General features: G+C 40.6%; 1 protein-coding gene across 3 annotated transcripts in view; it reads left to right on the top strand.

Annotated features, from left to right (window-relative positions):
* The window catches only part of HPS3 (HPS3 biogenesis of lysosomal organelles complex 2 subunit 1), a 44,147-nt gene that overhangs the window by 4,246 nt on the left and 19,308 nt on the right, over positions 1 to 20,593 (top strand). For all 3 annotated transcript variants that reach the window (XM_020980920.2, XM_020980923.2, XM_020980921.2), the window contains exons 2-9: positions 1,715 to 2,215; positions 3,041 to 3,227; positions 3,317 to 3,402; positions 5,582 to 5,774; positions 9,461 to 9,542; positions 11,518 to 11,663; positions 15,723 to 15,831; positions 18,501 to 18,682. In XM_020980920.2, the coding sequence (XP_020836579.1) occupies positions 1,715 to 2,215; positions 3,041 to 3,227; positions 3,317 to 3,402; positions 5,582 to 5,774; positions 9,461 to 9,542; positions 11,518 to 11,663; positions 15,723 to 15,831; positions 18,501 to 18,682 (1,486 nt within the window). The remainder of the gene's footprint in view (positions 1 to 1,714; positions 2,216 to 3,040; positions 3,228 to 3,316; positions 3,403 to 5,581; positions 5,775 to 9,460; positions 9,543 to 11,517; positions 11,664 to 15,722; positions 15,832 to 18,500; positions 18,683 to 20,593) is intronic.

The raw sequence follows: 20,593 nt of genomic DNA, 5'->3' as shown, positions 1-20,593 counted from the left end.
TTGTGATTGCTGCTCTAAATTATTCTGGTAACATAAGGACGTAGTATGGTTTGCCTTGGGGGCAAGAGGAATTAACTGGTACTGGTGACCTTTGTCCTCCACGCTGGAAGAAGAGAAGAATCTTACTTACGGAAATCCTGTTCTTTTCACCACCTTCTGCAGTGGAGTCTTGTCTGTTGCTTGAAAGGAGTGTGTGTGTGTGTGTGTGTGTGTGTGTGTGTGTGTGTGTGTGTGTGTGTGTGTGTCTGTGTCTGTCTGTCTCGTCTCATCTCTCTATACGCATGCATATTCACACATGTATACACATATACATATATGTGTGTGTATATGTATGTGCATATATATATATATATATATATATAATATGTATTTTATAAACCTTAAAGTACCATAGAAATGCTAGTTAATTATGATTATGATTCTTACATTAATGGTAGAGGGACCAAATGCACCACTTGATGCAAAATATTATAATTTTACTTTGAAATGAAAATTTTCATCTTGTCTCTGTTTTCTTTGTCTTATGTATAAAAAAAATGCATCGTCACTTGATATGGCTTACTTCTTTGAACTATTCCTAAATTCTGGTCCTTCTAGTGTTTATGATAAAATGAAATCTGTTATTTAATTAGCCATTTGGGTTAAGAAGAAACATGTTGCACGGATAGTCTATTTCCTGGTGATTCATGTAGGTATCTGCTTGAAGGGCTTCAGCCACAGCCTATAAATTTAGGAGAATAAGCAAAGGTACCTTAAATAACTAGTTTTCTTTAGTTTTAAAGTGTATTTTGTTTTCCTGCTTTTTTTTTTCTTCTAAGACTCATATTTTGTCTCATTTCTTCTTGGTGTCTCTCATGAAGATGCGATGTTTTGAAATAGAGATTCCCCTGATTCCTGCCAGATTTTCCACTTTCCACTTGCCTTTAATATGTCACACAAGTGCTAGAAAGCCATGAAGGGCAGGGTGGGAGAGGAGGAGGACAACAGTTTGTTTCACCTATAGATCCGGGACCAGAGCGACATTGCCTAAGGAAACAGAATTGAAGTTGATCCTCTGCATGAATACTTTACTATAGGTTATTTGTGCTCTTGACATTCCATAATTGGATGCATGCATCTGATTTTACAAAAATAAAAATGCCTCATGGGAAGAAAAAACAAGGATCCCTAAGTTGAGATGACTTGATTGTTTTTCTTATTTTCTTCTTTAATTTTACCACTCTTCCAATCATATCCAATGTTTCCTTTCCCCTGCAGAAAGAAAGGCACTCATACTCTTCCTCCTACCCCCAAAACACAGTATCTTAGTTTAGTAGCTGTCCCATACCTGTATAGTAGAGACTGCCCCAGTTTAGTGAATAGAGTGCTGAGCTTGGATTTGGAAAGAAGTGAATTCAAATCCTTCATGTCTGATATTTACAGGCCACTGTGAGCCTGGGCAAATCACTCTGTGTCTCAGGCAATTGCCTAGAACAACTACCAAGATAGCATTTTGAGTTCTAGAAGGAATCTAAAGTCCATCAAGTCCAAATCCATTATTTACAATTGAAGAAACTGAGGCCCTAGATTGCATAGGTAGGTGATAGAACCAATAATACCCTTTGGAGTTCCCTGTGTTACTTTGATCACAGATCTTTCCTATCTTGCATTGAGTAAATGTGCTTCCAATTTTAGGTTCTAATGATACTCCTATTCCTTTCTTCCCTCCCCCCAGGAGACTACTTAGTGACAATTGAGGAGAAAAACAAAGCCACCTTCCTTCGAGCCTACGTGAACTGGAGAAAGAGGACCACAGAAAACTCTCGTGTGTGTATTCGCATGGTGGGTCATCGCCTGGAGGGCTGCTTCAGGGAAGCCTCCAAAGACCAGATGTCCATCATTGAGATCCCTCTGTCCGAGCCTCCGCTCTGCATCTCTTGTTGTCCAGTGACAGGAGATCTTCTCGTCGGCTGCATCAATAAGCTGGTGCTATTTAGTTTAAAATGGCAGGTCGTCAATGAGGGCTTCTCCATATTGGACTTTGAACGCGCCTTAGTCATACACATAGACAGCATTCTCCCCATAGAAATTTCATTTTGTGCTGGATATATTGCGGTAATGACGGATCTGGAAGTCTTAATCCTGCATTTGGAGACTGCTCCTAAAGATGAAACAAATGTTGACCACTCCCCATTGACAAAGGACACCCGAACCAGACAGGCCACCGCTGAGGCTGGTAAATGTGGAATTTAGCTTGCTTTGGCCTGCAGGGGAAAGTCAGTACTCGGTGACCTAGGTGAAAGGCTGATGCATTTTATTTTTTAAACGTACATATTAATGAAAGAGACCAGAAAAACAACATGGCCTTAGCAGATAGAGTGCCTGTCTTGGAGTTCGGAAGTCCTGAAATGAAGCTGGCTGTGTAACTCTGGGCAGGTCACGTTTCTTCTTAAAGTCTTATGCAACTCCCTGTGACTTACCTACTAACTCGTAGCCAGGTTATGATCGGCCCTGGTGGAGGGAGGCCACATACTGGAACCTCCCCACACTAAAGAAATCCCAGATCCTTTGCTTGTTCATGTAGGACACGGAATGTGTGCTGGGGATTTGAAGACCTTCTAGTATGAATGTGGCCATAACTTGGCTTAAATTTTTTTTGCTTGTAAAATTTCCTCGTAATCCCACCCATGCTACCTTTTCCTAAGCTTTTTGTGATTGGGGGTGGGGGGGTGAGGATCAAACAAGATACATGTTTGTGGAAGCATTTTGAGTCATGTAAAGTACCATAGATTTGAAATATGATATTCTTCATTATTATTATAATTTTTTTTTTTTTGGTGAGGCAGTTGGGGTTAAGTGACTTGCCCTGGGTCACACAGCTGTTAAGTGTCAGGTGTCTGAGGCCAGATTTGAACTCAGGTCCTCCTGACTCCAGGGCTGAAGCTCTATCCACTGCACCACCTAGCTGCCCCTGATCTACTGCTTTGAAGTCAGTTCATCCAGAATGTTTCATTGAAGCTGCATGCTGCCTGTCTTTACTCTTCATAGTTTATTTTTACAGGCAAAAAGAGTGACGCTTATACTCTATCAGCTCCTCAGCTTGAGTCGGAGGATTTTGTTCTTTGTCAGAAACCCACAGAGCTCCTCGGTGAGGTGAGCAGGCAGTCTGGCCTGTCAGTTACCTTGGAGTCAATGGGGTTGCATGATGACAGAGCAGGTCCTCCCCGGGTGCACCCCATCCTTTACAGGTACAAGACCCTGCTCTTACCAGACGCTCGAAGTATTTTGTAAGCAGAAACTGTTCAGCAATGAGTTGGGTCTCTGTTCTCTCCTCTAGACGGTTTACGCCGGATGTGTCTTCCTATGTCTTCCCTGATGACACCAAGTTACATTCACTGCAGTTGCTGCCTATTTACCAGACAGGTCAGTCTGCAAGCGTGGGTGGCTATGGGGTGGAAAGCGCTGGACTCAGAGTCAGAAGTCTTGAGCTTGAATTTTCAGTTCTGCTGTGTGCCAGCTACCATTTGCATGCAAGACCAAAGCGGAAACAATTCCTGTTCGTAAGGAGCAGCTTTCTTTCCAGGACCCATTGGTCTAAGCTCCCTTTCCTGTTTTCTTAGCTCTCATCTTCTGATGACAGTCTACATTAGGGGTGAGCATACATTGGCCGCTGGGCCAGATTTAACCCATCATAAACCATTCTTAGATCTTGGGCCGTGCAAAAACAGACTGCAGGCTGGATTTGGCCCATGGACTGCTGGTCTATATCAATCATTCAGTGCATAAGAACTCTTACATGGAGGACAAGTTCCCTTTGCAGAGATCAGTCTTATCAACCAAACAGGGAGATATATATCCAAATCGCAACATGAAGGAGAATGGGTAATTGTCATTAGAAAATTATTTGGGAAATTCAGTTGAGAAGGTTGCTTGGGAAGTGGATGGAAGGCAGATCACAGTAGAGAATCACAGTTTCAGAGCTGGGAGGGACCTCAGGGGCTCGTCCAACCTATACCCCAAAAGGGTTCTCCACTGCAGTATGCCTGACAATTGCTCATTCAGTTTGAAGCCTTCCAGTGAAGGGGAACTGTGATTTAATAAGGGCCCATTCCACTTGTGATGAGAGGGACTGCGCCTGTGATTTCACTGCCATAGGGACCTCCTTAAATGAGGAAACTCCTTTCAGTGCAGGTCAGCACCTTCTCGGCAACTTAGAGTCTCAGCTACCTCAAGCACTAGGAGCTGAAGTGACTTGTCCAGGGGTCATACAGTCAGTATGTGTCAGAGGCCAGCTCCAAGGCCAACTCTCTATTCATTATGCAATTAATTAATACTATGGTAGCTAATATTTATATAGTACTGTCAGATTTGCAGAGTACTCGACATATATTATCTCATTTGACCGGTAGCATTTAGATAGGCAGAAAGGTGGCTAGGATTTAGGAGTAGGGAAGATGGCCTTCCAAGAGCCTAAAATATCATGGGTTCCTTTTATTTTCAGATGGTCATGTGTGAGCTTTAAAAATACCCCAGAGCGTGAACATTATAGAAAATACAGTCAGACTAGTTGAATATTCAGTGAATCCTCAGTGGTAGCATATTGCAACTGACAGAAATCACAGCCAAACCAGATGTGAATGTCATAGTGAAGGTGGTGAGATGGAAAACAGGCCCCTATTCCTCTAGTGTGCTTCACTGTGTGTCTTCTGGGTACCTCCCTGGTGTGATATGTGCACACCAGCACCAGTCAGCAAAGCCCTAGCACCAGCCCTGCCATGTGCTTGAAACATTTACATTGTACACAAAGTATTTTATCTTCTCCGATTCTTTCTATCCCTTGTTCGGTCATAAACTTTTCCCTGTCCGTAGATCTGACAGGTAATTTCTTCTTTGCTGTTCTAATTAGTTAATGATGTCCTGTTTTGCATCGAAGTCATACTTACATTTCAGGATTGTCTTACTTAATATATGGTACAAGATGCTGGTCTGTACCTTATTTGTGCCAGACTGCTTTCCAATTTTTCTTAGCAGTTTTTGTCAAACAAGGGGTCTTTGAGCTTATAAAACACCGGGCTGTTATATGTTTGTTCCTTTCTGTATATTGTATACCTAACCCGGTCCACTGACTGCTATCTTTTTTAATGAATTTTTTTTTCACTCTTTCCCTTCAGATTTTTTTGCCTTTTGTTTCTCCAGATAAATTATACGTTCTGCTCTGTTTCTAAAGGAGTCATGGAGCAGCCTTTTCCAGAGGACATCCTTTTTACATTTTCTGCCCCTTTTGATAATAATTGTGTGGGGGGTTTTTTTTGTTTGCATTATTGATGTGAATACTGTTGCTGTATTACTCCAGTGTCTCTCTCACTCCTGGTGTGTATCTTGTTTATCAAATTAAATGAGTGCTGTGCTGTGTTAATAGTTTTCCTCTTGTGATTTGGAGGTGGGATTTGAAGAGTCAGAAAGTCAGGGATAGAGGAAAAGGGAAGAGGGTAAAGTGGGTGAGAAGCATTTTATAACCGGATTTATTAATAAAATGTCTCTGAATGTATCAGCAAGGACACACTATTTAGAGTTAGACTGTTGTCTTCTCTTTTTAATGCAGATGCTGTTACTGCTGATGGGAAGAGTTCCCCTCAGGAAAAAGAGTTGCTAAGCCTGTTCTGTTTTTTCTCCTTACCTCATATTGGGTATCTCTATATGGCCGTTAAATCGGTGCAATTAGTGTCGGTCTACCAGTATCCAGAGAAATCTCATCAGGCAGTTCTTACCCCACAATTCCTGCATGTCATCACAAGGTATGGGTTGGTTGTTAGGTTCTTTCTGCACCTTGTCTCTCCTTCCATATTTTGTGAATGATGCCTCTTGTGACCTTGTAAACTTGCTAATACTGTCTGAGTATTTACATTGGGAAGGGATATATTCCAGACCTCTGATTTCTTGGGTGCAGGGAACTCTCCAGTGAGAGGAAGCTCCTATATCAATGCAGACCGGCAGCCAGCCTACATAATCTTAGAAAGTTGCCTTGAACACTAAGAGCCTAAATGACTTGTCCATGGTTACAAAGCCAGTATTGAATTTGCATTGAGTTAAACCTGTCAGGCCAAATCTCTATTCCCCGTGCTACCTCCCTTAATGCATAATAAATTATGTATTGTCTTAAATTAATGTTTCATATTTATCTTTTCAAAGCTGCATTTAATGGCTCACTGCTGTCTTTTTGCAGCCCAATGCTTTCCCAGTCTAGGAGCTGAGGTCCCCTGGGAACCATGAAATTTTTGCAAGATATTTTTGAATCCATATACTTACCGACCGTTTTCCTCTTGAGCTTTATTTACCACCACCAAGATATGCAGCACAATAGCTTGTTGACTGAATAAAATGTCTTGCAGATATGTCTGTTACTGGGTTTTTGTTTTTTTCTAAATGTCTGTAGGTGCTACTGTGGCTAACACAGTGGTTTCATTAAAGAGCAAGCTTTTTGTCACTGTATTTTCTCAACTGACAGATACCCCTACAAAAACTTTTGGTGTTAAAAAAGGGACTACATATTCTAAACTCTTGGGAACCGTTATTCTACTCTTTTTCTATGTTGAACTTTTTTTTCTCCTCTTTTGGAGGTCGAGTCCTTTAAGTTAAATGTAAAATTTAGATATGTAGATAAGTTTGTGTTTTTATTTTTTTCCCATTTGCCTCTTCTTTTTTTTAAATTTATTTTGATTTATCAACAATCACTTCCATAAATTTTGAGTTTTAAATTTTTCTCCCCCTCCCCGAGATGGCGTGAAATCTGATGTAGGCTGTACATATACATTCCTACTAAACATACTTTCACATTAGTGATGTTGTAAGGAAGAATTAGAACCAATAGGAGGAACCACAAGAAAGAGAAAACAAAACAAAACGGAAGAAAAAAAATACATTTGCCCCTTCTTCAGTGGGCTCGGCACGCTACAGTGTCAGGTAGCTGACTTGCTCATCAAAAGCCTGATTCAACACCGTATGGCATTTTTTAAAATTTTTTTTTTCAGGGTTTCTTTTTTCCAGTGTCATTTTTCCTGGTATTAATCATTAACAATTCTGTTTTTCTATTATGCTTTTACTTTCGTTATTCAGTGCAGTTTAGAAAATGATTCAGATATTTTTATCTGACATGAACTAGTAGGAACTTTAGAGTTATGACCCGGCTCTCTTATATTAGAGATAAGAACACTAAAGTGACTTCCCCGAAGTTTTTCATTTAGCGTCAGAGCAAGGTCCAACTCGAACTGGAACTTGAGTCTTCTAAAGACTCCTAGTCCAATGTACTTCTTACCGTACATGTCCCACTGATTTTTCCTTAAAGATGAAACTTTCCCCCAGGATCTTTACATTTAAAGGAGGTTGAGGAATTTGATTTGGTTCTTTTAATCTCAGGGGCTGGAAATATTGTTTTGGTTTTTTTTGTTAGGAGTTTTGATCCCTCTTTTTTTTTGTAAAACCATTTGTAAACCATTAGAATATTTCCAAAAGAACTGCTAAATCCTAACTATTAATAATGGCCTTCTGGGTTCCAAAATAATTCATTATTCAAAATAATTCATTATTATTCATCCAGCCAGTGTTTTTTGAGAAAGAAGATGATGATAATGATGACCTGCTATGTTGTGGGTACTGAGCTAGGAATAAAAGATACCCAAGACCTTTGTTCTTAGGAGTGTGCCTTGTAATAAGTTCTTACTAGGAGATAAACAGTGTACAAATAACCACAGTATTTGTTAATTGATATGGGAGAGGCAGAGAATTTGCTAGAATTGAGGGAACATTATTAGGTAGGAGGGAGATTCCATGGAAGAGCATGGGAGCTGGGCCTTAAAGAGACAGACTTTTGATGAGGAAGAGATAGGAGCAAAGACAGAGATACAGGAATGTTTAGGAGAGGGCAATGGACCCTGTTTCAGTGGAATGTAGGGGAAGTCCTCAAAGTTGATTGTGGTATTATGAGTCTGGGCAAAGGTAGGGGCACTCCGACAAGCATTTATTAAGCACCTACGGTGTTCAGTTCAGCACAAGTTTAGTGTTAGCACTGAAGATACAGTGATGAAAAAAGCATACCCTGCCCCAAAGGCATTTGCTTCGGTAAGTAGGGGGAATGAATCCTTGGCTGACACCTGCTTATTTTATGTGGTTAGTTTCGAGTTTTGTCAGAGCAAGAGTCCTACCTCTAACAGTACAAGGCTTTCAGAATTGTTAGATACTTTGAAGAGCAGGGCAGTAGTACTCATTGATCAATGTATTTTCAAAAATCTGTGTTGAACACCTACTTTGTGCCAGCCACCATGTTTTAGCCCCTTTTCTGCTAGGCAGAGGCGTCACGGGCAGTACACAAAACAGTGGGCCAGGAGTCAGAAGGCAGGAAACTTGGCTTTGGTCCAAGCTGGACCGCCTCCAACAAGCCACCTAACTTCTTTTGCCTTCTCATCTGTAAAATAAGGGAGTCGGGGGTACTCTCTTCTGACTCTGACATTCAGTGATCTTCATTTCAGGGACTGGATTCATGTCGCTTATTTTTCCTCCCCAAATCACTATCCCCCCCCCAAATTCTCTCTGTGACCCTGGACAAATTATTCTGAGCTCAGCTTCTTCATCTGCAAAATGGGGGTTATAATAGGATCAGCTTCTCAAATCAAATGAAAGAATAGATATAAAGCTCCCTCCAGATCTTGGAGCACCACATGAATATTAGTTGTCATGACGATGATGAAGCCACTGTCAAAACTGGAAGGCTGAGTGGTTTTTCAGCCTTGTATATTTGTTTCATTGGTTATTCTGCCTTTCAAGGGGGCTAGACAATTTGATTTTGTCTATAGACAAAAGTGTTCACAAGTACTTTTTTTAAGGTTGTGACGTTTTCTTCAAGGGAAAAAACTGTTTTTGCTTTTCCTCCTCTTCCTCTCCTTTCACCTTTACTTTAGAGGGCTCTGTGTTGGTCATCAGCCTCCCTTTTTATTCAGAACCTTCCCTCTTGGGGATGATTTGAGAATTAAAAAAAACTGGGAAGACTTATGTGAACTGATGCAGTGAAGTGAACAGAACCAGGGGACTATCGTACGCGGTAACAGCAATATTGTAACGGTGATCAGCAGTGAAAGACATAGTTACTCTGATCAACACAGAGATCCATGACAGTTCCAAAGGACCCATGATGAAATACGCTCTCCACTTCTAGAGAGAGAACTGATGAACTCAAGTGCAGATTGAAACAGACTTTTTTTTCCACTTTATTTATTTTCCTTGCTTTTTTTTTTTGCAACATGGCTAATATGGAAATATGTTTTGTGTGTCTTCACATGTATAATTGATAATATGTTGTTTACTTTTCTCGGTGGGGGAGGAACTGGAGGCAGAGAAGTTGAGATTCAAAATTTTTAAAAAAGAATGTTAAAATATAATAAATAATTATTTTTTCTAAAGAACCCTTTGTCTCCTCTCTCCTCTTCCATAGTAATAACTTGCAGTGTTTCACAGTCCGATGCAGTGCGGCTGCTGCAAGGGATGCAGACCCCTACATGGATACTACCCTGAAGGTTAGAGTCATTTCACAGTCAATAGAAAATGTCTATTTTAATAAGAGCCAGAATTTCTATAGCACTCTAAGGTTGGTAGAATACATTAACTCATTTGAACAACCCTGTCAGTTAGGTGCTATTGTTATCATCCCCATTTTACAGATGAGGAAACTGAGGCTGAAAGATCTTAAGTGACTTGCCCATAGTCACACAGGTAGTAAGTATCTGAGGTAAGATTTGAATTCAGGACTTCCTTGCTGCACCCTCTGACTGCTTCTCTACCTTCATGATTTAGAAATAATTTTTTAAAAATGTTTTTATTGATGCCATCACAGTCGTTTTCCCCTTTATCATTTAACAAGGAAAAACAGTTAAGCAAAATGGACAAGTGAAGCCCCACTAGAGCCTGCCTTGTGGTATCTGTAAGCGACACTCAAATCCACAGAGGAAGAAAGGATGTGAAATTTTAAAATTAAGAATCAATCAGTTTGAACATATGTGAATGCATTTGCCATGCGAATGTTGGCGTCCTTGCCAGGCCCGGCTCTGTAGGGCATTGGTTGGCATAGACGGCATCTGTGATTTGTATGTACCGTGTGTGCCTCCTAGAGGACTTTGTGCCCAAAGACTTAGGACAGGGACAGGGACTGGATCTGTGATTTTGTTGCTGTAGGGTGCTCAAGCTTCCAAGCAGCAGATGTAGATCGGCACCTTTTGTGCGGCTGATAGGTTGATGCAGTTGCCTGGAGCCTTGAGAGGTTGTGTAGTAAGTGTCCAAGGCAGGATTTGAAGGTTGGCCGTCCTGACTCCAAGGCCACCTCATTATCTGCTAAGCTGAGGCTTCCTCTGGGCTAATGTCATCATAGCTTGTAAGTTGTGAAACATTTGATGTTGTGACTGAATGTGGCAAATGGTAAGTTGCTGAGGAATGTTTAATTTTGTGTACTAGAACATTCAAGATATACAATTTTAGGCACTTATGGCTTGTGTAGGGTGATATATTCATTTTGTGAACCCAAGTCAGCCTTTTTGCTCCTCACTCTGTAGTGAGTGCCTGGGGTTTTTTAGTGTTATTTTTTTTAAGGTCTATTATGGGAATTGGTCAATTAGCCTAATGCAAAAACCAAATCAATATTTCCAAGATCAGAAAAATCAGTAGAGGACATTGCTAGTGATTTAATTCACCCACCATGATGTGAAAATGCCTGAAAGATTAATTTTCTTGTCATATGAGAAGCCTCAGAGATCTCTTACATTTCCACAGTTCTACCCGGAGAGCCTAATGGTGGTACTAAATGGGTACACCCTGTTTACTGAGACAAGACAAGGGCAAACTTTAAAAGGTTTTTGACCACAGAAGTTATCTATGGCAGAAAGCATGTTTTCTGCTCTTGCATCCTGGGCCTCCAAACTGCAGAAAATCATTCAAATCTCATGATAAAAATGCTAGGTCTTTAAAATGATGTGAGTATTGGGCATGAACTTTTGAGTTATGTAGCAGTGGGGTTTTTTTCTTTGAGATGCTCATGAATTCTTTCTCTTCCCCTCCCTTTCCCCCACTCACAGAGAAATCCTTTTTTGGTGTCATGGGGGCTATGTGATGCCATCTTAAATTGAATTTCACAGTATTGACATTCTGGATAGAAAATGGGTCAAAGTATGACCTTGGAACCCCCTGGAGGCCAGTTTTCTGGAATATCAGCAGTTGGCGCCTCTCAAAAATCAACCAGGGTTACTTCCAGCTCCTAGATTGTGGGGACCGCCTCTGGCCATGGTGGGCTTTTCATGGGCTAGCCTTTCCCCCTTTTCCTTCCCCTAATATTTCAGCAAACTGGGGAGATCAGAAGTCATTTATATCAAGTTCAATCTATTGGGATTATATTATAGAATAGGAGGGCAAATGTTTATTCAAAACACAGCACCAACCAACCTGTGAAGACTTAGGTACATGGTCACTGTTTCCAATTTCTGATAGTTCTTTTTTCTTTTATAGGCTTGTCCACCTTTTAGTTTGGATATCTGTGCCTTAAGAATGCAGCTCTTCATTGGACTGAAAGCAATATGTCACTTTAAGAATCATATTATCCTTTTGACTAAAGCGGGTACCGAAGATATCCCAGAAAGAAAGAAAAGTCTGCTGTAAGTATATTTTCCAGGTAGCCAAATGGGCCTGTGATCTCACTGATGTGGATACTCCTTCCAGCTGTTCGTCTTATAGTCCATCCATGACTACTCATTCCAGGAAGTTCTCCTTTGTACCGAGTCTGGAGGAAGAAGGACTGAGTTTGAATCCTAGCCTTAACACTTCCCAGGTCTATGGCCTTGGGCAGGTCATTTGACTTCTGGACCTCAGTTTCCTCATCTGAAAAGGAGGGGTTTACACTATGGCCTCTGGAATTCGTTGTAGCTTAAAGGCTATGACACGTGAGGTCCATCCAACCTGCTGGAGAATGTTCCTGGTATTCTCTGGCATCTTGATAGGTTGGATACCAGTGGAACATAACAGTCTTTTTCTCAGTGGTGCCATTTTTTGGGCAGTTGACCACCCTGTCTTCTTTGTCACTCCTACATCTCTTTGTTACTTCGTGATGTTACTTCATTTTTCCTTTACAATTCCTGGTAAACTCAAATAAATAGAAGCAGCTCCTATAGTTTTTTTAACTTAATCTTTTTCAATGAACAAAAATATGTTTTTTTTCCTTTAACCTCCCTATCCTGCCATGGGAGGAAAAAAAACCCAATAACTTTGTAACAGATATGCATCATCAGGCAAAGCAAATTGCCGCATTAGCCACCTCCCCAAATTGTATGTCTCGAGGCTATGCCGTGAGTCCGACACCTCCTTGTCAGCGTGTGTGTACTTCGTCTTGGAGTCCCGTAATCCCTTCAAGGAAACTGTAGTGGACATTTTTACTGAATGAAAGTAAATGGTTTCAGGGTTGAAATTTTCATTTGGTTTCTTTGAAAGAATGCTGTTTCTGTTCCTTAGAGTTTTTTAATTTTGCTTCAAGTTTAAACGATGAGATATATTTTTACAGGACTTAGAATTAATTAAGTACCTTCTAGCGAGTTCTTTTTATTTAGCAGGGAGAAAAAGCAGAAGGAAGGGGTTCGAATTCTACTGAGGCTTTCTCTCAGAACTCTAAGAGGGAAGTGAATCTTACACAAGAACGCACCGGTACAAATCTGTGCCTTTAGAGTTGAAGACTTAGGGGATATTGATGTCTTTTGTGAAGCAAATAAGGAAGAAGACCAAAAACTTTATCACATCAAAACTGAAAGTTCAGTCATTTATCATTTTCTTATTTGATCCTTTAGTTTAATGCAAGGAGGGACTGTTTTATGCTGTTACTTGTATGCTCAACACCTGGCATGTGGTGCCTGATACATATTAGGTGCCTAATCAATACTTATTGACTGATTGAGTTATTTTTCTTTTTAATTTGAGGATTTTTTCTGCTTTTAAAAGGAATTGTGACAATGTATTCCCATTCCTGAACCCACTTCTGGACCCCAGATCAAGATATTTAGGTCTCCTTCAAAGCTTAATGACCTAGGTAGAGTTATGTATTCAAGTCAAATCAAATCAGCAAGCAGTTATTAGGCACTTACTATGTGGGACAGCTAGGTGGTACAGTGACTAGAGTGCTGTCCCTGGAGTCAGGAAGACCTGAGTTCAGATCTGGCCTTGTCACTTAACTAGCTGTGTAACCCTGGGTAAGTCACTTAACTCTGCCTCAGTTTCCTTATCTGTAAAATGAGCTGGAGAAGGAAATGGCAAACCACTCCAGTATCTTTGCCAAGAAAACCCCAAATTGGGGAGTGTTGCTGAAAAGGCACAGAACCTAGGGATGGAACGTCTTGTGTATTGATCAGCAAAGACAGTGCCATGCTTCATAGAATATATGGAAGGAAGAAGATCAGGAAGGTAGGAGTAGAGCAGGTGCTGAAGGGCTTTGAAAGCCAAACAGAAGATTTTAGGTTTGACGGCAGAGACAAGAGGGAGTCAGTAGAGTTGGCTGAATGGGGGAGTGGCACGGTCAGACCTGTACTTTAGGATAATCAGCTTGAAAGCTGAGCGGAGGATGGACTGGAGTGGGGAGAGACTGGGGGCCAGGGGACCAACCAGACGGCAGTCCTCTGTGGGGGAGGGGACTGGAAGGATGGTGGTGCTCTTGATCATAAGGAGGAAGTTGGGTTGAGGGGAGGATTTGGGGGAAAGATAATGAGTTTAATTCTGGACATGTTAAGTTTAAGATAGCTACAGGACATCCACTTTGACATGTCCAAAAGACACTCGTTTGCCATGTTGTGCTTTGATGATCTGCTCTGGATGTTCTAGCCATGGGTTGTCTCATTTCCAAAAGTGCAACTAGAACCACCACCCTGAATCACTCCCTTACCTCACCCAGGAAATGCAAACTAACGATAATATTCCTTCCAGGAAGATGTGTTCAGAAATGTAGGCCTGTGGGGGGAAACTGTGTAGTTCATGGGAAACAAAGTACGGGATCGTGGAGGACTTTTCACTTTTGCATCCTTCATACTAATTCTCTTTTTTCTGTACCAACATGGACGATCAAAAGTTGCCTCTTTATCAGTGAGGGTGTATTCTGGGGCCAAAAAGCTGTCAAGATCAGTTAGCCTTAGACAGTCTTGCAGGCTCATTTACACCATATCCTGTGTGTACTTTTTAATCTATGTATGTCTTATACAGTTTGTAAGATTAGCATACTTGTCATTGAAACAGCCTAGGTGAATTTCTTAAAAGTATCTCTAGAGGACCAAAATTAGGATTTACATGAAAGCATTTGTAGGCAAATTTTTAAATTTAGGAATATCATTTTTAGGCCGAAGAGAAGACAGTACTTAGCATTCTATTTTCAAAAAGTTTTCAGATACTTAGGCAGCTGAAAAAAAAATGCACCCAAATGTTTGCTTGCCTCTGCAGCTAACCAACTGTAGAGTGGCTTGTCTTCCCGCTTCTGGTTTAGGAAGCTTCCTGTCTCAGAGCCTTAACAGCAAGAGAGGAACAGAGTCCTATGCATGTCTTCAGTTTCAAAATGTAATGTGAAGAACCAGAGATTTTTTTTTTCCTGTCACTTAGCTGCCCTCTTAAGTCAGCAGCAGTTGGGAGAAGTCAGAAACAATTGGTTTAACAGCAGACATTGGAGTTACAAAGTCTAGAATCAGTCGCTAGACATTTATTAAATGCCTACTGTGTGCCAGGAACTAAAATAAATCCCTACTCTTGGGGTCAAGTGACTTGCCCAGGGTCACACAGCTAGTATGCGTTGTGTGTTGTGTGTCTGAGACTCAGGTCCTCTTGACTTCAAGGCTGGAGCTCTGTCCACTGCGCCACCTAGCTGCCCCATAAATCCCTACTTGCAAGGAGTTTACTTTCTATCAGTGTTTAGCACAGTGTACATAGTAGGCGCTTAATAAATGTTTATTAACCGATTGATTGATTCTATCAGATGAGACAAAATGTAGGCATATAAGTATATACCAAATAAATATAAAGAAAAAATAAGTAAATAGGAGTTAAAAATACGAGGGATGGAGTTAAAGATACAAGGCAGCAGTGATTGGGGTGAGGAAAATCTTCATGCTAACGGTCATGCCTGAGCTGTCTTGAAGAGAGTGAGGGATACCATGAGGCAGAAGTGAGGAGAGAGTGTATTCCAGGCATGGTGGACGGCTAGAGCAAAGGCAGGGGACAGAAGTTCGGAGTGCTATAAATGAAGAGCAGAGTTTGGTTGGATTGTCAGGGACAAGTAGGGGGCTGACTGATATAAGTACTTCATACTTGCTATCTCTTTTCCTCCTTACCACAACTCTCGCAAAGAGTACAGTTGTGATTTTTTTCTTTAAAAAAAATCGATGTCTTCTGTTTTGCATTGCCTCAAAGCCCAGCAGTTATCATTTCCATGTTATAGATGAGGCTAAGTGACTTGCCCGTGGCCACACAGCTAGTAATGGTCATTCTTGGTCTTCCTGACTCCAGGCAAATCCAGCACTCAAGTTCTGTTACAGTATGGCCTAACTTAAAATAGAGAATTCACTTATTTAGAAAAAAATTATGGTTTGTAAATTATTGCTAGAGTTATTGAAAGGAATTTTTTTAAGCCACTCACAGTAGCCATTTGTAAGAATAAAATATTTGGTATCCTTGTAAATCTGGTTATTTGCTTTCAGCTCCCGAAAAGATGGCAGTGTTAAACTCAAGACGCCTTCTGCAATGGAAGCCGGGTGGAATTTATATATTGTGAATACTACTTCAACTATGCAACTCTACAAAGAAATGGTATATTTGGGGCTACTGGTTCTCATTGATGGTATTAGTAATCAATGTCCATTTGCATATTAAAATGCCACAAACAATCAGCCTCTAGGATCCTTCTCTGCTGCATGGGCCTTGGCCTTTCCAGTAGATTCCTTAAAGGTAGGGTAGCTGTCTTCTTTCTACCTTCTGTTTTTTTTCTGGAGAATTCATAAACACTATTCCATTCATTGGCCAAGCCACCTTTTCACCTTTACGCTACTAAGAGGAAAAATGGCCATTCTGGCCTCGGTCCCTATACAACTGGCTGTGAGCTTAGTGTTTTCCTTCAGAAGAAAGGACCATAGAATGTAAGAGCTAAAAGAGAACTTAGACATCATTTAGTTTAATGCCTTATTTTCTTCAAGGAACTGAAGGGGGAGTTGGTCCTCAGGAGGCAATGTGGTATGGTGGAGAAAGCACTGAGTTTCAATCACAATACTTTGAGGTCCAGTCCTGACTCAGTCACTTACTATTGCTGTGAACATGGGCAGTGCACTGACTTAAATTTCCTAGAGGGTCTTCATCTACAAAATGATAGGGTCAGAGACTCAGACTAGAAGCAGGGCTTCTTAACCTTTTTTTGTGGGGTGGTTCCCTTTGGCAGTCTGGCAAAGTCACTGGACTCCTTTTCAAAATAATGTTTTTTAATGCATAAAATAAAATACAGAGGATTGAAAAAGAAACCAGTTATAAGGAAATGCAGTTAACAAAATATTTTTAAAAACAAGGTCATGGAACCCCAAAGTTAAAAACCCCAAGACCCAATGAACTCTAACATTGGTTGTAGTTCTAATATCTTTTTGTAGTTTGTAGTTCTAATATCTGAATGAATGAAAAAGCATTTATTAAGTAATTACTATTACCAAGTGTCTATGATTCTGTGGTCTCTGCTGTGGGTAGGAATAGGAAATGAATATTTCTAGGCTAATTAAAGAGGCGAAATGATTATATTACATTCCACTGGGGATGCACTACCACTAGTAAAAACAGTAGCTAGTATTATATAGTGCTTTAAGGTTCACAAAGTACTTTACAGATGTCTTGTTTTATCCCCACAACAACCCTGGGAGAAGGGTGCTACTATTGTCCCCATTTTACAGATGAGGAACCTAAGGCAGACAAAAGTTAAGCAAGTTGCCTAGGTCACACACAGCTAGAGTGTATGTCTGAGGCCACATTTGAATTCAGATCTTCTGAGTCTAGGACCAGCGATCTATCCACTTCGCCATCGCTTCACCACAACCACCCAGTTATGATCCAGCCTTCTGTTACAGGCCCACAGTCTACCAAGGGCCATAGTACTTCAGTGTGTCTCATTAGCTTTCTTTTGTTCCCAAGTAGAAATATGGGGACTCTGTCTAAGATGGTCTTTTGGGTTAACTTTTCGAAACTAGTGAAAAACCTTCCTGTGTTCTCAGCCCTTTCTATGAAGCTTGTATTTAGCTTTGTGGAGACTTTTATAAATACAGTGGCAAAATTTAAGCAGTTTGGTACCAATGTAGGGAAAGACCATTCTGGATTAAAAAGTACTAGATTTCAAGTGAATAACTATCAGTCTTCTTCTCCTAAATAGGTTCATTTTAATAAATAGATGTGGATTACTTTAATTAGCCCATTAATTGTTGATGTATGAAATAATTTTATGAGTTGTACTTATAAAGTACGTGAAAATTTCAGTAGACTTAATCTTTCCACTTCTGTATCTCATTTGACACTGAAAATTGAAATCTTATTTGACTGTTGAAAACTTCAACAATGTTCATGGCTAGTGCAGAGGTAACCTTTAGTGTTTCAGACTGTTAAAAAGATTGTATTTTTTCCCCCATTTTTTCCTTTTAAAAAATCAGTCAATTAATGGTTTCTTTTGTTTTCATATATCACCTTAATTTCTTTGAAAGTCTCTCCCCCTCTTTATTATTCTTTGTTATAATCACTTCTAAGAGGGATTACATTTTAAATCCCTCTTAATCCCTCTTCTTTATTCCTCTGCATTTTGTCATAATCCATTTTAACAAAGAATAAAAAAAGATTTTAAGAACAGTCCGAAACTATCAAATGCATCAACTAAGTCTGACAGTATATGTGGTGTTCTATACTTAGTTCTGCATCTCTGCCCCCTCCCGAAAAGAAAAGAAAAGAGCGGAGGTGTAGTCTCGTATTTCTTCATCAGGGCTCAGTTTGGTTATTATCATTACAAAGTGTTCATTTTCACTTTTTTATATTGGTTCTTTCCGTAAACATTGTCAGACTCATTGTATGTGTTTTTTTCTGGTTCTGTTTACTTCCCTTTCATCAGTTTACATAAGTCTTCTCGTGCTTCTGTGAAGGATGATTGAAAATTTCACAACATAAGAATGTATAGTATTAACAGTAATTGCTACTCAGTTAAAAGAGATTATTACTATCTCACCATGAGTAAAATTAACCTTGTTGAGCATATAGTAAAATCTTAATAATACAATGACCTCTTATCACAAATTCTTAATTAGGAGAATCTGGATTAGTGGCATTTTCCTTTTAACATTAAATTTTAATTGACTGGGGAATTTAGATTTTCTTTCTCTTACCTTGGGTAGTTTGAAGAGTGGCTCAGGCCCATGGGGTTGGCATTTCCCAGTAGCCATCATGACTCATCTGTCCCCCTGTTCTAGGTAGACTACAGTAAGACCTACAGGAATGTAAGAACTCAGAGCTGCATCCATCTCCTCAGCGAGGCCCATCTGTTAGTGAGAGCTGCTCTGATGGACCCCTCTCTCACTGAACCCGGAGAGAAAGAGGAGCTCTTAGAAGCTTTCAGAGAAAGCTGTGGGCACCTTGGAGACTGTTACAGCAGGTTGGTGACTTGAGGCAAGAAGATGCTGTCTTGGAACGGGCGTAGGCAAGGGGCTCTCTTACTGCCGTGGAGACTTCTTAGGTATGGGAGCCAGCAGGGAAGCGTCTGGGTGAAGGAGGGGTGTACACAGTCACTTGAGCTTTGAGGTTTGTCTACAAGGGTGGGCTCCCTTCCCTCCCCACCCTCCCCAAAAAAGCCAAAATAAAACAACGGTAACAATAGGGGAAAGCCCCTGGGACACTCAGTTTGGTGGCCTGAAAGGAGATTAAACCAAATGGATACAATTACAACATCATGCAGTGTTGGGGGGCAGGACTCACACCTTCTTTAATCAATATATAGTAGGCTTTTTATGTTATATTTGAGGGTATTTCGTGACATGTGTGATATAATATGATTATGAATAAATTACCAAGTATTTATTAAGCTTCTCCCAATTGGAAGGTGCTGTGCTAGGCATGGGGGTACAGGTACAAAATATGAAACTTGGAGGGAGTTTTCCATCTGACTGGGGAGATGAAAAGTATACATGTTAACATATACAGAAGAAATATGAATAAGCATAAAGTAGTGAGGGCAGGAGGAAGGGTACAAGTAGAAGATGACCCTTGGGAGGCATCCTGAAGGAAGAGAGGGATTCTGTGAAGTGGAGGGGAGGTGGAGGGATTGTCTCCCAAGCACAGCAGACAACCAGGAAAAAGTACAGAAATAAGAGAAGGCATGTCATGTGTGGGGAACAGAAAACTGGTTTGGATCACACAGTGTGGTAGGGAGAGAAATGTATAACAAGGCTGGAAAGATGGGTTGGAATCAGATTATGAAGGGCATAAAAGCCAAACAAAGGAGGTTGTATTTGATCCTAGGAATCCAGTTGAATTTATTGAGTAGAGGAGTGACACGGTCACATATGTTTCACGAAAATCGTTATGGCAGCAGTGTGAGGGATGGACTCATTGATAGCTGTAAGCCACACTCAGAAACTGGTCTCATTAGTGTCTCATGGACCTGTGTTCTCATCAGTATGGTATTCCCTCCACCAATGCAGTCCTCAGCCCATCCTTGCCTACCATCTTGTGTGCCCATGTCCTTCCCTGAATTTTCCTTAAAATTCACTCAATTAAAAATTTCCATTCAATCCAGATCTTGGTGGCTGTTGGTTGTATACTAGCTCCCTCTTTTCCAAAGAGTTCAGCACCTGTTTCTTTTCTTCTGTTCCTCTCTAATTCCTGCTCTAAGAACACTAGAGGACTTCACCCTCCATTTTAATGGTCCTTCAAGCTCCCTTGTCTCATAATTCCTCAGTTTTCTTGAATATAATGACCTATTGCTTCACTCCACTCCAGCCACATACAGGGGTGGTCACACCTGGGATCTCACCATTTGTCACATGGCTTCTAATCCATAAATCAAAAATTGACATTCTGACCATAACCTCTTGTTCTTCCATCTTCTCTTGTTCCTCTTAAACCTGTTCTTTAGCCTCTTGGTCACCTCTGATCCTTCTACCTTATAGTGAAATATCAGGCCAGTCTCTCACTTCACTTGTTGCCCTTTCCAATCTTGACCTTATAATTCAACTCCACACTCTCCTGTCCTGAATCCCTCGCCTCTCATCCTTTGCCAGAACTCACCCCTCCATTACTCTCACCATCAGCTTTCCCCCACTCACATATTGCCTGACAAAATAGCTGGGTGAGCTATCTGAGTACATTCTATAAATCCATGTTATTGATTCTTATTAGTTAATGTTCTACAACTTCACCTGGGCCCTAACTGCAATAAGGCAGTTCTTTCATTTCTTCCTAGTTGATTTCCCATCTTAGTCCCCATAAAAGCTATTCCAGATCTTTTCTTCTCCTCCTCAAGCCTCCTGCATCTCCTGCTCCCTTCCCTTACTCAGCCAAGGATCCC

The sequence above is a fragment of the Phascolarctos cinereus genome, unplaced genomic scaffold, assembly GCF_003287225.1.
Source record: "Phascolarctos cinereus isolate Bilbo 61053 unplaced genomic scaffold, phaCin_HiC Scaffold_7;HRSCAF=346, whole genome shotgun sequence".
In the NCBI taxonomy this organism is placed as follows: domain Eukaryota; kingdom Metazoa; phylum Chordata; class Mammalia; order Diprotodontia; family Phascolarctidae; genus Phascolarctos; species Phascolarctos cinereus.
The sequence above is the reverse complement of the archived record's forward strand: the minus strand, read 5'-3'. Positions and strand labels throughout refer to the sequence as shown.